General features: G+C 37.5%; 1 protein-coding gene and 1 long non-coding RNA gene across 9 annotated transcripts in view; one reads left to right on the forward strand and one right to left on the reverse strand.

Moving 5' to 3' along the window:
- LOC105479608 (contactin 6) overlaps positions 1-16501 on the forward strand; it is a 307236-nt gene that overhangs the window by 115383 nt on the left and 175352 nt on the right. For all 7 annotated transcript variants that reach the window (XM_011737630.3, XM_011737629.3, XM_011737633.3 and 4 more), the window contains exon 3: positions 16339-16465. In XM_011737630.3, the coding sequence (XP_011735932.2) occupies positions 16339-16465 (127 nt within the window). The remainder of the gene's footprint in view (positions 1-16338; positions 16466-16501) is intronic.
- The window catches only part of LOC105479607 (uncharacterized), a 41042-nt gene that overhangs the window by 8991 nt on the left and 15550 nt on the right, over positions 1-16501 (reverse strand). The window contains exon 1 of one of the 2 annotated variants that reach the window (XR_003017596.2): positions 12137-12234. The exons of the other annotated variant lie outside the window; for it this stretch is intronic. This is a non-coding gene — a long non-coding RNA (uncharacterized lncRNA). Of the gene's footprint in view, positions 1-12136; positions 12235-16501 lie in introns of those variants that run through there. 2 annotated transcript variants of the gene reach the window in all.

Genomic DNA, 16501 nt, shown 5'->3' on the forward strand with positions numbered 1-16501 from the left:
TAAAAACTCTCCTGTTTTGGCCTCCCATATGATGGATAGGGTAGGCAGAATACTGGCCCCCAAGATGTCAATATTCTAATCCCTGGAAAATGTGAACCTGTGAGATTACAAGACAAAGGGAAATTAAGGTTGAAGATGGAATTAAGGTTGCTAATATAAAGAGATTATTTTGGATTAGCTGGGGAGGCCTTTGAAGTAGAAGAGGGAGGGAGAAAAAGGACCAGAGGAAAATATGACTATGGAGGAATAGTTGAGTAATTTAATGTGAGAAGGACTCAACATGCTGTTCCTGATTTTAAACATAGAGAAAGGTGTCCACAAGCCGATGAATGTGGGCAACCTCTAGAAGCCATATAAGGCAAGGAAACGGATTTCACTCCAGAGCCTCTAGGAAATTCAGCCCTGATGACACCTTGATTGGAGTTCAGTGAGAACCATTTTGGAATTCAAACCTACAAAACTATAAGATAGTAAAATTGTGTTGTTTTACACCATTGAGTTTGAGGTAATTTGTTAAGGCAACAATAGAAAAATTGTACAATGGTGTTCTGGCAAAACAGTCTGAACTTTTCATGCAGATCTTCCTCAGAACATTTGGCTGTTTTCTTTCTTTTGTCAATTCCCTAAATGTTGACGGTCTTTGGTTTTCATCCTTAGCTTTCTTTTTATTCAATTCCATGCTGTTACTGCCTTTTACAAAGCAATGCCATCAAATTCGGTCTGTTTCCCCAACCAGACTCCTGCTTGTAGCTGCCTATCTACATCTACAAGTCCCCCACAAAATCCAAATTTAACATGTTGTATGATTGTTTTTAAAATGGCAAAGTCATCAGTCTCAAACAAATGTAAATGAACACACGAAAGATTTTGTTTAACTCACTGATTAATGAAGGGACCAGTAAAATGTTGCAACTTGTTCAAAGAAGAATCCAAAGTACCACACATGTGTAGGTGATAAGGAATGCTAAAATAAATGTATAAATAGATTCAGAACAGGCTTACCGTGGGTAAAGTGGATGGCATGTGAATTATATTTTAAGAAAACTGTTACAAAAGCAAACAAGCAAATAGTTTGGCTTATCCATTAGAGAAAAATGGAAAAAATAATCACTGCATTTCATTGGACACTGTTTATTTGCATTTCAATGACCCAAGACTATTTGCATTCTTAATAGTTTTCTCATCTTTACATTGTTGTAAAGTTGTTAAGAGTCATTGAAAGGCAGGGTTAATCTTATAAAAAGTGAACTAGGCAGGGTACTCTGCAATCTTTCCATGTCCATATTGAAATTTTCACAAGTTTTCCTGATATGTCCTATCACATATCTCTAGTCCAAATACTTTCTCATTCTCCTGAAGATCATTTCACACATACATCCCTCTTAAACCTCCCATACTTGCTCTCCTATCATCTGTCTCAGCTGATGATCTTCCTACTTCCCAAGGAAATAAGAAAAAAAATCAGAAGATAATTTTAACTTGCTTTCCACCCTACACGCATCAGTGTATTTTCCATCTGTCTCCACTTACTCTGCCTTCCTTCCTGTTACTGTGGATGGAAGCTTTCTTTCTAAGGCCAACCTCTACATTGTGAACTCAATGCCTCCCTATCACCTCCAAGGTGTCACTCAAGGTATTGTCCTCTCTCTCTCCTGTATCATCATGTTCTCATGCAACTGAGTCATGCCCAGAATCATGTCAATATAATGCAGTATCCTATCTCAACCAAATGCACCATTGATCCCATGTCTTTCTGTAGTATAAGCCTATTTCTCTAGACCCTTTTATGAGAAACTTCATAGAAATTTTTTTAATCAAATTCATTGTCTTCAATTCCTCTCTTCACACACTCCATATCCTAACTCCATTCAGGATGTACACTCCACTAAGCAACTCTTGCTAGGTCCTTAGTAACTTCTTTCACATTGCTAAATGCAGTGGTATGTTTTTCCCTCATCTTATTTACCTATATTCCCTATTTGTCAAAGCTGACCATTCAGCTTCTTTAATTTTAGATTCTAGTCCATCACTCTCATAGGACACTCCTACAACACTGGCTATTGTTCCTCAGTCCCTTTACTGGTTCCTCCTCACCAGTGTGATCTTTAGTTGTTCTGTGTCTTTAGGATGAGTTTGGGGTCTTTTGTTTGTTTGTTTTGCTTTGTATACACTCAATCCAATGACCTTCAAATGCATATACCTTCAGTTGATAATTATCTCCAGAACTCCAGATTCATCTATTGGATGCCACCTTAGATATTTTAGTAGAATGTCTAACAGAAACCTCAAACTCAACATTTATAAAACCAAACTCTTGATCCTCCTCCCAATCCCCAGCACGAGCAAACTGTTCTACATGAGTGTTTTCTCTCCCCAGAAAATGGAAAACCTATCCCTCCATCTCCTTAGGTTGAATACCTTATACTCGCTCATGATTTCCAAATTTTTCTCCAACATATTACAAATCTCATTGCTTGAATATACAAAAAGAAATCTAGAATCCAATTATTATACATCTCTACCACAAATACTTTGGTCCCAGTCACCATTATTTTCGCTTAAATGATAGCCATGCTTTCAGCCTCAGGGGTTTGACACTTGCTGTTCCTCTGCCTAGAAATTTTTCTCTGTGCATGTTTTATTATCCACTTTTCCTTAGATCTCTGTTCAGATGTCACCAGACCAGTGATGCCTTCCTTCACTGCCTTTTATAAACTAACACCTCACTTCAGCATTTCTAGCTCCCTTACCCTTTATCTTTCTCCATAGCACTCACAACTATCTCTTATGCCATCTGTTTATTTGTTCATTTATCTTATGCCTCCCTCAATTAGAATACAAGCTCTGTCACAGACTCAAAGTTATCTGTTTTGTTCATTGCTGTATTTTCAGGCTCTAAGATGGTTCTTGCACATAGTAATCCCACAAATAAATGATTGTTCAGTAAATGAATAAAAAATAAATTAACTTTATATCTCCTTACTCATCATTTTCATTCTCACTGCTCCTCATCTTTCTCTTCTCTTTCTTCCTTTAACAGCTAAGGACTTCAACATACATGCATTCTTGCATTCAACCCTAATAGCTAACTCAGAGTAGTCTTTAATGCTGTCTTTACCTCTTTCCTCACATCAAATCATTATAATATTTTGTTGGTATTGTGCCTACATCCTTCAAAATAGTTCTCACATCATTCTTGTTCTCTTTATTCCTACCGACAATGCCCAATTATCTCAGTGTTTTCAAACGTTTGATAAATAATCTCCTTGATCTGTGGTTTCTCTTTCCCCACCCTTCCTCCTGTGAGTCATAGATCTAAACATATCAGAATCTTGCTTAAAACTGAAAACACTTCCATGTTTTCTAACTGTTTACAGATCAAATTGAAACCTCTGTCGTGTCATTTAAGGTCTTTCAAAACTGTTCTAAATCTACCATTCCATCTTTCTATTTCATGACTCTCCCACCTTCCAGAGTAGTTATATTCTTTCGAATGACAGGTATTTTTGTATCTTTATTCAAGCTATTCTTCTTCTTAGAACTTCCTTACTATAACTTCTGTTTCAATGGCATTCTTATTTTCATTCTTTTACACATAGCTCAAATGTTGCCTTTTTTGGCATTTTCCCAAAACCTCTAGGTAGAATTGATTGCTTCCTCCTCTGGGCTCCTTTAAAATTATTTTTATACTTTTGGTGTAACACTTATCCTGTAATATTGTAGTTTGTTAATTGTTTTCTTATTGGCTTCCCTTTCTGGAGTATATATCATAGTGATTTACAGTATGAGTTCTGGAGTCAGTTTGCCTACATTCAAAATTGAGCCCAACCGCTCTTTAGCCATTTGATGTAGAGCAAGTTATTTCCATTCTCTAAACCTCATTTTCTTCATCTTTGAAATGGAAATACTAAAATCTGCCTCATAGAGTTCTTGAAAGGACCAAATAAGATAATTCATGTACAAGTTTAACTTTATTCCTGGTACTTACTATGCTCCCAAATTACTCTTATTTGAGTGTCAACTTCTTGAATGTAATCCACTTATTTATTTTTGCATTGTCAGTGCATAAAGAAGGTTCAACACAGGGTTAGAGCTAATAAAAGTTGGTTGAGTTTACTTATGTTGGATTTATCACTGTGTGCTGGCAATATCTAGATAAGCAATGATGTAGAATTTCATTTTGGTCTGGCTTTAACCTAAAGAGATCAACAGAATGTGAAATATATGCTAATGAACTCTTCTTATTATAATTTACTTTATGATCTGCATGCCACTTCCAATATGGCATATACATTTCAGGCAGGTTTAATGCTTAACCTCAAATCATAAGGTCACCATAGATGTCTGACTGGACTGAAATACTGCAGATCTTCAACTTTACACCATGCATATACCATTAGTTCATTCTGCTAGAGTAACATAAAAATAACCAGAATGACTCCATCATGTTAAAAGCTGCCTTCACATTAAGAATCGTCTTCTCAAATGTCTACTGCATGTAAGAAAAAACAAGCATGGCCACTGTCAGGTGACTGACTGTGCAGCTCCTCTTCTTCACATCTTCAGTGTTATAGAGTAAGAGGCCACTGAGTGTCCAGTCCATAGACACAGTCCAGCTTTGCATCTTGTAAAATGAGTGCTGATTTCAAGTATGGCTTGAGTCTAACTGATGCTTGATGTTCAAGCTGTTTTGGACATATAGTTTTGAAATAATTCCAAATACATTTGTTGAAAGTATTATTATCAAATGATTATTACAATAAAAATTTCTTTTTATTACAATTTAAAAAGCAACAATTCAAAAATCAGTCTCCCATGCCAACCCTTAATACTGAGCAATATCAGTGTCTCCGGTTGTTGGTTGGACAGCTAAACCTGTAAGCTCCAGCGCCTGTAAATATCTTTATATCTGTATTAGTATTTTTTTCTAGGACAAACATTCCTCTTTTCTTTATTCCTCTATGTTGAAAAACAACAAATCTCTGAGCAATCCTTACTGTTTCCTTTTCCTTTAATCATGTTCCCACATTCAGTTAATTGGCAAATCACCTTTTACCTTTGCTTTCAATTCTTGCTCCCACCACCTTAGTAAGATGTATATCTCTACTTACACTAATATAATAATTTCATAACTATTTTTAAAACTCTAGCTTTATCATCTTTATTTTTGAACATAGCTGACAAAGTTTCCTTTTTTCCTTTTTTCTTTCTCCTGTAAAATAAGTCTGACATATCTTCACTACATAAAACCCTTCAAAAGCTAAACATCAACAGGTAGTGGGATCTCAGTTCAGAGCTTGGTCTTCTGATTTAAAACTCCGGTCTGCCTCTAGTTCTTAAATAGTACACTTGACCCCTCTAGAATTACTTTTTCTCTTTGTTGTTGTTGTTGTTGTTTCTGTAAATTAGGCAAACATTTCTCTAAGTATTCTTTCTATTTTAAAATTTTGTGACTTGACTGGAAGTGTAAAGAAAATTGATAAAAGATACATACATGTGGTAAGGGGAGGAGGAAGGAGGGAAGGGAAGGGAAGGGAAGGGAAGGGAAGGGAAGGGAAGGGAAGGGAAGGGAAGGGAAGGGAAGGCAAGGGAAGGCAAGGGAAGGCAAGGCAAGGCAAGGCAAGGCAAGGCAAGGCAAGGGAAGGCAAGGCAAGGCAAGGCAAGGCAAGGCAAGGCAAGGCAAGGGAAGGCAAGGCAAGGCAAGGGAAGGCAAGGCAAGGCAAGGCAAGGGAAGGCAAGGCAAGGGAAGGCAAGGCAAGGCAAGGGAAGGCAAGGCAAGGCAAGGCAAGGCAAGGCAAGGGAAGGCAAGGCAAGGCAAGGGAAGGCAAGGCAAGGCAAGGGAAGGCAAGGCAAGGCAAGGGAAGGCAAGGCAAGGCAAGGGAAGGCAAGGCAAGGCAAGGCAAGGCAGGGCAGGGCAGGGCAGGGCAAGGGAAGGGGGCCTAAATCTTTATAGAACCTGCATTCCAAGAAAGACACTAAGTGAGTTTAGTCTAGGTTAAGCTCTACAGGTTAAAGAGTATGAGTCTGAAAAACTAAAGTAGAAGCTTGATAATAGAAGAAAAATAAATCAGGGAGGGTGGAGCTTTTATAGTACTGAAAGTATGCGGAACTCAAGTGGATGTATAATTTGTGTCACTCTGGACTTGGAGTCAAACCTGGATTTGAATGCCAGCTCTGGACTATTAATAAGGATGTGATTTTGAACTAATTATTTAATGTCTTTAAGTTTTAGTCAGGTTCAACTACATTATTTGCAGCCCCCAATACAAATGAACATGGGAGGTCCCTTGTTCAAAAGGCAGAACACAATTGCCATTAAAGTTATTAAAATATAAAACATTTTCTTACTTCCCTGGTATCTTCCTTGATCTGGAATGATGTTTTTTATTTGCTTTTTAATGGCACTTTCCTTTTGGGCATAGGAATACTTTTTCAGTGACCCTCACATGCCCTGGGGGACTTTCCCCACCATTCAGTGTAAATATGACCCACTGCTGACTCACTGACTTCCAGGTTCTCCCTTTCATCAGCTGCCTAACCAATATGCAATGTCCCAGCTCATAGCCCCAACTCACACAAATGGAAAATCCTCAAAGACATTGCAACATTTGTGCAAATTAGACTTCTGCAGTAGAAGATATTCTGGAGGCTCCTGGAGCCCGGTTGGGGAAATATATTGGGAGGGACAAAATTCTAACACAGAAAGATCTTATGTACTTTATATCTGGCTATGATCTTGGAGCTCTCTAGTCTTATCCCTGAGTGAAACCTGAAATTTGCCCAGGCTCATACAATGTGATTCAGGTAGAACCAAAAATAATATGACTTTAGTTCTGTGTTCTTTTAGATACAGGCTTTCTAATGTATGTGAGTTTCCCCTTATGATTTCCTCTAAAAGCCCTGGTTGTCTGTACTTTTGTAGTTCTGGAGAGGAAAAGCAGCAAAACACAGTCCCTTTCTATGGTTTATTTAAAGCTGTCTTTCTCAAAGTTGTTTTAGTTGTAAGAAACAGAAACCATACAGTTAGTGGTTCATGTAACCTAGAGGCAGATCTCACTAGATGAAACCAAAGATCTAAAAATTCAGGGAATAAAGTCTCTGTCCTCTAAATTACTCATTCTCTCCATCATTCCGTTCCCCCACCCTCTCTCTCTACTATCTACTTATCTGCCTTTCTGTAGACTGGTATTCTCTACCTCTTCGTGAGTTTTATGGATGATGGATATTATAAGAGTTATAAACATCCTCATCTCTGCTCAAGCAACCAGCAGAGACTAGCATCTCTTAATATTATATCTAAATTCTTGGGAGAGAAAAACACAAGAGCCCAAGAGGAACATATTCACTTCTCCTCCAGTCAGCCATGGCCCAAGGAATGGCCTAAAGCACATTGAACATGCCTTTAAGGATCTCCATAGTTTAAGAGCTATTTCTCCATGAAATGGTTCATGGGCCATTCAGAAATGCCAGAAAGTGACTGCATTAGAATAAAAAGTTCTCAGTATTTAGGGAATAATAATGAACGTTAGATACTGGTAGGTTAGATCTAATATTGTAGTCAGATAATGCAATTCACTTTTTAATTCCATAGAAGAAAGGTAGGGCAGAACCCTATATGCATTTTCGACAATATTGTACAATTTTTATTTAATTATCACTTAGAAACATTTATTTTTCAGTGTCTACCTATTCCAACGTTCTTGTCTTACTGCCAAATAAAACTTTTTTTTTTTTTTTTTGAGATAAGGTCTTGAATTCCTGGACTCAAGCAATCTGCCTGTCTTGGCCTCCCAAAGTGCAGAGATTACAGGTGTGAGCCACCATGCCCAGCCTCTCTAATAAAACATTTTGTAGAGAGTACCATTATAATCATGGGTGATTGTATAGTAGTATGTGTCTTCAATACAATTACTCACTAATTGTTACAGTGGCTCAAAAATACCAACACCATACTTATTCCCAAATATATTCTTAAAGCAAAAGTATTTGAAAATGCATTTTGATTTCTTGTTTTTGATATCATATTGTCACATGTTTTCAGCTGTTCCTGTACAGAAAGCCAACGTTGTTCTTGCTTTCTGATAGTATAGGCAAAACAATAAAGATGTGCTGTTATTTAATCATCTTTCATTAAGGTATGAGGAAAATCTAACAATTTACCAAAATATATTAAACAATTAGTTGAAACTAGACTTTTTACTTATCAAGTGGTATAAATTCAAGCTCCTAAAAAGTTCATAACAAATATAAATGAAAATAAAGAATGATATCAACTGACTGATGATAATTCAAGAAGACCAAACTTCTGTGTCTTTCAAAATGACCTAAAGTTTGTTAGAAAAATGTCTTTAGGGTTAAGTTTCTCATCTATCAAATGGGAACAGAAATGTGCATCTCACAAAAGGCGTCACAGGGATTTATTTTGGAAACTGCTGCATGTATATATTTTTTGAAAGCCACTAATCATTCTCACAAATATAAGATATTATTAAGCAAAGTTATACCCCCAATTTGGACTACATGAAGTTTAAACCAGACTTTTCTCTGAGTGAAAGTAAAGGAAAGCAAATGAATTAGCATTTATTGCGTGCTTGTTTTGTGCCTGGCATAATGTATGTTGCTTAATATACATTATTTCAACCAGGTTTTCTTTTTTGTGCAGGAGGTAGGGTGTTGGAGATTTTAAAGAGATTTTATGGAGATCTGCAAAAAAGTCATTCAAACTCCCACCATCGAAAATTAAGTTACCATCTCAGCATATTTATTTCCCGTCTCTTTTCTTCATTTTTAAAAAATGTGATGTTTCTTTAATATAATGCATTTTTATTTTAATCATTCAAACTATGAAAAATTATGCAAAGAAAATAAAAAACCTATGTCCAATAAAACTTTCTCTAAAAATAAAAATTATTAATATTTGGTAAAATTATAGCCTTCTTTCTCTATATATAAATACAGAGACGATACGCTGTATTCATGTATAGATAATAGCAAAGAAGAATATAAATACTTTATAAAAATGAGATCATACCATAGACACTACTTTAAAATCAAGATTAAATTTTATTTTAGTAAAAGAAAATAGAATAAAACAAAGTAAAAATGATGAATAATTTGAACTTCTAATAAATAATGTGAGATAAAAATAAATTTTTTAAATGATTTCTCTAAGGTTAAAAGATACAACGGATGATACAAAGAGGTCAGAGTGCCTTTGTTTGTATAAATACAATAATATTATATGTATATATGTGTACATGTATGTATCTATAGAATTTTTGCTATGAAAGATGATACTAGCGCTCATACATTTCTAATTATATTCCTTCATTCACTTCTCATTTTCCTATTTTGTTATCGAGCTTGTAGCATTTATATTCTGTTCTATAACTAAAACTAACAGAGTTCTTAAGTATAAGTTTGTGTTTGAATGTATTCTGTGTGTGTCCCATTATTCCTCCTTCATTCTCAAGATCTGTATATTGATTCATATTTAATTGAATGATTTCATTGTTACCTGAGCTCTTTAAGAATACTCATCTGGGCCGGGCGCGGTGTCTCACGCCTGTAATCCCAGCACTTTGGGAGGCTGAGGCGGGAGGATCACGAGGTCAGGAGATCGAGACCATCCTGGCTAACACGGTGAAACCCTGTCTCTACTAAAAATGCAAAAAATTAGCCTGGTGTGGCGGCGGGAGCCTGTAGTCCCAGCTACTCGGGAGGCTGTGGCAGGAGAATGGCGTGAACCTGGGAGGCGGAGCTTGCAGTGAGCTGAGATCCGGCCACTGCACTCCAGCCTGGGCGACAGAGCGAGACTCCGTCTCAAAAAAAAAAAAAAAAAAAAAAAGAATAATCATCTGTTATTTTTCATAGTAGCTTTTTTACATGAGTGTTTTTTTAATGTTCAAATGTATTTGTTGGATGCCTTTGTTTGTTTGTTTGTTTGTTTGTTTGAGATGGAGTTTCGCTCTTGTTGCCCAGGCTGGAGTGCAATAGCGCGATCTCAGCTCACGGCAAACTCTGCTCCTAGGTTCAAGCGATTCTCCTGCCTCAGCCTCCCTAGTAGCTGGGATTACAGGCGCCCACCACCACGCCCAGATATTTTTTTGTATTTTTAGTAGAGATGGGGTTTCACTATGTTGGCCGGGCTGGTCTTAATCTCCTAACCTCAGGCGATCCACCCGCCTCTGCCTCCCAAAGTGCTGGGATTACATGCATGAGCCACCGCGCCCGGCTCAGATGCCATTACATTTGAAAGATATATTGGTGATAATACTCATGTCACCCTTTCATTCAGAATATTTGTAGACTTTTATTCCTTGTTTTCTGGTATAAAATGGTACTGTTTCAAATCCCAGCTTATTGTGAGTTTTCTCTTTCACTCTGTGTGCGTATGTGTGTGTGATGGGATCTTGCTCTGTCACCCAGGCCATAGTACAGCAGTGTGATCATAGTTCACTGCAGCCTCAAATTCCTGAGCTCAAGAGATTCTCCCACCTCGTCTCCCAAGTAGCTGGGACTACAGGCACCCACCACTGCTAGTTTTTCTTTTCTTTTTGTTTTTGGTAGAGACAGGGTCTCCCTATGGTATCCAGGCTCATTCTCAAACTCCTGGCCTCAAGTAATCCTTCTGTCTTGATCTCCCAAAGTGCAGGGATTACAAGCATGGGCCACCGTGCCCATCCTTTCACTCTTTTAATTAGCTTGCTATTTCTGCCCAGTCTTCCTAAAGAAGCTTCCTCCTGGTGTTCTTCAAATATTAGTCACTTAATCAGCAAATGCTTTTGTGTTGAGTACTCACTCTTTCAAATATTTCTGGAACATGTTCTTTCCATTTATAGTAACTTTTCTTAATGGTATTTACTGAGACATGTGTTTGATTCTGTAACTCAGTGACATCAAGGATCTTTATGTTGAATCATCTTTATCTATGTTTCTTATCCATTACCTTCTCCTCATTGTTTTATTATCTGTGCTTTTTTCAAATTATGTGAGATAATTACAATCATCTCAAAACATTATAGCAGTAATGTGACTTTCAGTGGGTGTTTGTTTTGTTGCTTGCCTATTCCAATTGATTTATTTGTTATTGATTGATGCTGCCTGGGTTACAATTTGCATCCTTAGGTTCACGGTCTCCAAATTTATCTGATTCTATTGTCTGTGTATTTTTTTTCATATTGACATTGTTATACTATTTTTAAAAACGCATGTTCTTATTCTATAGCATAAAACCTTTTTGAGAAATTCCCTAGGTTTTCTTGAATTGTGTTTTCTTCTAGACTGAGTATTTTGCCTGTCTCAGTCATGCCATGTTTTACTCTTTTAATGCTGCAATATATTTGCATAGTTACTATTCCATTTCTTTTCATATTGTTCATGCTTGAGAAACTGTGTACAGAAAATTCACTTTTTACTTAATGGGGAAATATATATTTTTGAACTTTCTTTTTATTATATCTGGGAACATTTTTTTTTCTCCTTCTTAGCTCCAGTTTGGAGACGGGATATATTGTGAGTACCCATGTTTTGTAGCCTGAGAGAATGATGGAGCCAAGAAAAGTTCAGCCTCTTTGGGATACCTGGGTGCTTCTCTCTATCCTAAGATTTATTTTTTTAATGAATTGTAGCAAGATTATTATTGGAAGAGACATCAGTATACTTCACAGGAAGATGCAGTACTTTTCTAATGGGCTTCAGAGGCTTCACCCCTGAGTGCATGGGCATGACATTATTAATTGGTTACATAGAGTCAAGTTTGCTATCCATATTTCCCCCACTTTACCTTTTTTTGTTGTTGTTGTTGTTGCCCAGAAGTCCTTTTCATTGCTCTTCAGCCAGGAAGAGGTAAAAGAAAAAGATAAGACCTTTCCATCTATGTACCTACGAATCTGCTTATCTCCAGATTCAGAAGTTATAATGAGAATTCTCAGAATGCTGTTATTTCACCAGTAATTTCTATAGGGTTTGAGGACAACATTAGGAAATCAAGGACTCCCTCCCTTCTCTGAGCCTGACCAGACTGTTTTTATTCCACAGTTGTTTTTTGGTTTTATTCTTTAAGTAATTTTGTCAGGATACGTTCCTTTTCTTTTCAGGCATTGTTAATTTCTGTTTGTTTGTTATTTGTACTCACAGTGTCTCGCACATTTCATTAGGCATTGATGTAAGAAAAGCTGGTAAAGCATCTTCAATCCACTTGCTCAATCATCATTTACAGGAACACTAAGATATACGACATAGCATCCTCCTTTAACAGCTGGGAAATCAGAGAACAAGAGTGGTAAAGTAACTTGTCCAGCCCTGGGGAGCCAGTAACTGACTAGGCTAGAATTAGAACCTCTATCTATCTACACTTCTATGTCAGTGATAGGAGGTGCCGAAATTACAATTTTAAGATGAAGTTAATAAAAGAGCTTATTTTACCCAATTGCAAATATTTTAGAAGACTAATGATATGGTAGCAGATCTGAGTGTATGGTGAAAACAACAGAGAGGGAATCAGGAAACTAAAGTTTAATCTCTTGCTCTCTCTTAAGACAGATGGTAAATTTGGAAAAGATGATTCAACTTCCTGGGTTTCAATTTCCTTCTCTGTACTAATGATGATGGATGATGATGGTGATGCTGATGATTGTCATAATTTGATGACTATATACCTACTCATTATGAGGCACAATGTGACATATTTTATAAACAATATATTATTAAATCTCAAAACAACCATCTGATATAGACGTTGCATCTATTTTAATAACAAGGACACAGAAGATTGCTTAAATCCCCTGAGGCCCATTGATTCCAGAGCACACATTCTTAACCAGTAGCTCTATTGTGTTTCCAACCAAGAAGTCTCACCTGAAGGGTCTGTAAAAGATCTACCAACTTTGAGGTTCTTTGGTGCTGTGGTTGATATAGAAGGACATGACTAAGGGTTAATACAGGAGAAGCAACCTCACATATCACTCAAGTACAATTATGAGAGTTACAGACTGGACTTCAAATTAAGTCCTAACATGATCAGGTTTACGCTCGATGCGCATTGCACTGTAGGGGAGAAAACATAATTTCTTTTATTTCCCTTTTTACGTTTTTAGTTGAGACACTCTCCTACAAACAAAAATCAAATTAACAAAAGAAAAGCAAAAATGTATTAACACATGCTGGACCCGTCATACCAAGAGACCTCAATTCAAAAGTATTTCTCTCAAGGCAGTGGCTTGGGGTGATGTTTCAATAATATTTTATCAAAAAGCCATAAATTCTACATAGTAACAAGGCAAAGGAAAGAACAGTTTTAGTCCTTTAAAAGGTGGGAAAATGTCAGAGGACAGTAAAATCTGTTCTCAGATTCCTCTGGTGCCTGCTGGTGCCTTCTCTGGGCTGATAGCAAGTGCTGTCTCCAGGAAGGAAACATGGATGTCCTGCCATCAAGCAAACAGAGGCTGAGGCTGGGTGTTCTCCTGCCTTTTCAGTACCTTTAACTCAACAATCTTCAAAATTTGGGGAAGAAATATTTTGGTTTCTTTCAGGATATTAAAAAATAAAAACCACAGAATTTCACCTTACATGTGAGTACTAAGCTCTTCCTCCTCCTCTTCCCCTTCCCTTTCTTTCATAGGAATTTAGTCCAAATGCCATGAATTGGAGCTGAGTGAGGTAGGCATCCATGTGCATATGGGAGAGCAGAGCCACAGCAGCCCAGTCTGAGATGCTGGAACCTGAGTGGGGTGAGAGAGGCATCCATGCAGGACAGGGGTTAGGGCAGTGGTGACTTGGTGTGAGTGGCAGAGCCCAAGTAAGGTGAGACCAAGTAAGGTCTATGCCTGTGGTGGGGTGGCCTGGCAGAGGGTATCCGAGCCTGAGGAGGGGGAGGAGGGTTCCATTGTTAGGGAAGGGTGCTGAAGGCAGAAGCCTGGAGTCTGGTGTTGGAGCCGAGGAGAAAGAGGGTGGTTTCTGGGCGGAAGAGAGCTCCCGTGCAATCTGAATGATGTGAGAAAGCTATCCATTCAGGAATATGTGTGTACCAAGTGTTAGAGCGTGAGTGGGGTGAAGGAGGGCATCCACACTGGAGGCACACCCTAAACAGGATCAGAATCTGAATGAGGTGAGGAGGGATGAACCGCCCAGCAAGTGGTGTCAGGGCAGGTGTGGGAGTAAAACTGGGAGTGGACATCAGGACCTGAGCAGGCAGAAGAGGATGCTGACAGTAATAGGAGACTAGTCACATATAGGAGAATTGAGCAAATGCATAAATATGTCAAAGACAATGGGCACCGGATTTCTCACAGTCTAAATGGGAGTTGCAAATATAAATAAAGGAAAACTATAAATCACCATAAATGAACACAACACACACATATAAAATCTATGCACACACACAAATCTGCTGAAAGGCTCAGGGCAAGAGCAGCTCAATAAAAATGAGTACATTGAGCATTCTCATAATGGTTTCTAAATACCAATCTCAAATAAAGGAAACCAGGGTTTTTTTGTTTTGTTTTTGTTTTTAACAACAACAACAACAACAACAACAAAGGCTATTGTGCTGGCAGAGCACGTGAAATACAAGATAATCCTGGAACTCTTTCTTACATCAGATAGGAAAAATTCAAAAAATGATAAATATACGCCAAAGGGCAGGCCATTTGAAAGCACTGAAGAAATAGCAAATGTATTATAACTCATTGACCAAAATAAGAAAGCTTGAATTCACACCGATAAAGCAGGTCATCCTCATAGAAATATATGAATAAAAAGTTTAAATGTCCAATGAGGCATATTTGCATTGTCTAAAGTCCCTAGCCACAAAACACTAATTAAAAAGAAAAAAAAAATACTTTTATACTGGAGAAGTTTGACAGGCACCACCTTAGTCAAAAGATTATTTAACTTCAAGAGCAATGGGACAAATAGAAGTCTTAACCTTCTACCTGACAGAATGCAACATAAAGAGCACAGCATCCTGAATCGAATTATAACGAAAGTGTTTTATTACCTCCACTGGTGTATCCAGTAAAGGAGGAGGGGCTAGAGGAAGAGAGGGCAAGACAATGGGATCAGTGTACTTGCTGGCTGGAAGAAGTCTTTTTTATAGTGATATTTTAATGCCAATTTTTACTACTTTTATGATTATTTTTAAACATCTTTACAGACCCTTTTATTATATGTGCCCTTGGCATATAGCTCCTACCCCTACAGGGAAGAGTCTGTGACTTGCTGTTGATACCTGACTATTCAGACAAGCCCAAATTAGGTGAAACTTTACCAAATAACCACCTTGTGATCTAAGGTGTTAAAGGCAGGGAAATCAAGGAAAGACTGGAGAATTGTTTCAGATAGAAATAGACTAAAGAGACATAATTAAGAGAGTCCAGGCATGGTGGGTCATACCTGTAATCCCAGCACACTGGGAGGCCGAGGTGAATAGAATGCTTGAGCCCAGAATTTTAAGACCAGACTGGCAACATGGTAAAATACCATCTCTACAAAAAAACAAAAATTAAACTGGAATGGTGGCAAAAATTAACCCAGGAAGCCTAGGTGGAAAGTTCACCTGAGCCCAGGAGGTTGAGGCTGCTGTGATTGTGCTACTGAACTTTAGTCTGTATAACAGAATAACAATCTGTCTAAAAATAAATAAATAAATAAATAAATAAATAAATAAATAATTTTAAAAAAATTATCAACTGGATTCTTTTGGTTTAAAAGATTTTATTGGGAGCCAGACACAGTGGCTTAAGCCTGTAATCCCAGCACTTTGGGAGGCTAAGGTAGGACAATGGCTTGAGGTCAGGAGTTTGAGACCAGCTTGGACAACACGAGGTGACTCCGTATAGCCAGGCATGGTGGCAGGCACCTGTGGTTCTAACTACTTGGGAGGCTGAGATGGGAAGATCACTTGAGTCCGGGAGTTAGAGACTGCAGTGAGCTATGATCACACTACTGCACTTTCGCTTGGGTGACAGAGTGAGACACTGTCTCTACAATAAAAACAAAACAACAAAAAAAGTATTTTATTAGAAAAAATGGAGAATGGGACCTGAAGATTAGATGTTTAGTGCTGAATCAATCTTAATTTCTTGTTATTGCTGGTTTTGGGGGTGTTATGCCCCTTGTTTGTTGGAAATATAAACTAATTTATTAGGGTAATAGGGGACTGGTTTACAAGAGAAAAAAATTCTTTGTCCATTTTTATAATATTTTCTGTAAATTTGAGATTGTTTTAAAATAAAATCATTTTAAATATGTATATTGAATTTATATTTAATATAGACTTGCATTCAAAACAGGGCCATTTTTTTTTTTTCATGTGATTTTTTTCTTTTCTTTTCCCAGGCGATGGGCTTTTAAGCCGTCCTATTTTTACTCAGGAGCCACATGATGTCATTTTTCCTTTGGATTTATCAAAATCTGAGGTCATCCTGAAATGCGCTGCTAATGGTTACCCTTCACCTCATTATAGGTAAAATCCTACCTCTGGGCATGACACTATTTTATT

This window comes from Macaca nemestrina, chromosome 2, assembly GCF_043159975.1.
Source record: "Macaca nemestrina isolate mMacNem1 chromosome 2, mMacNem.hap1, whole genome shotgun sequence".
NCBI classification, from domain to species: Eukaryota; Metazoa; Chordata; class Mammalia; order Primates; family Cercopithecidae; genus Macaca; species Macaca nemestrina.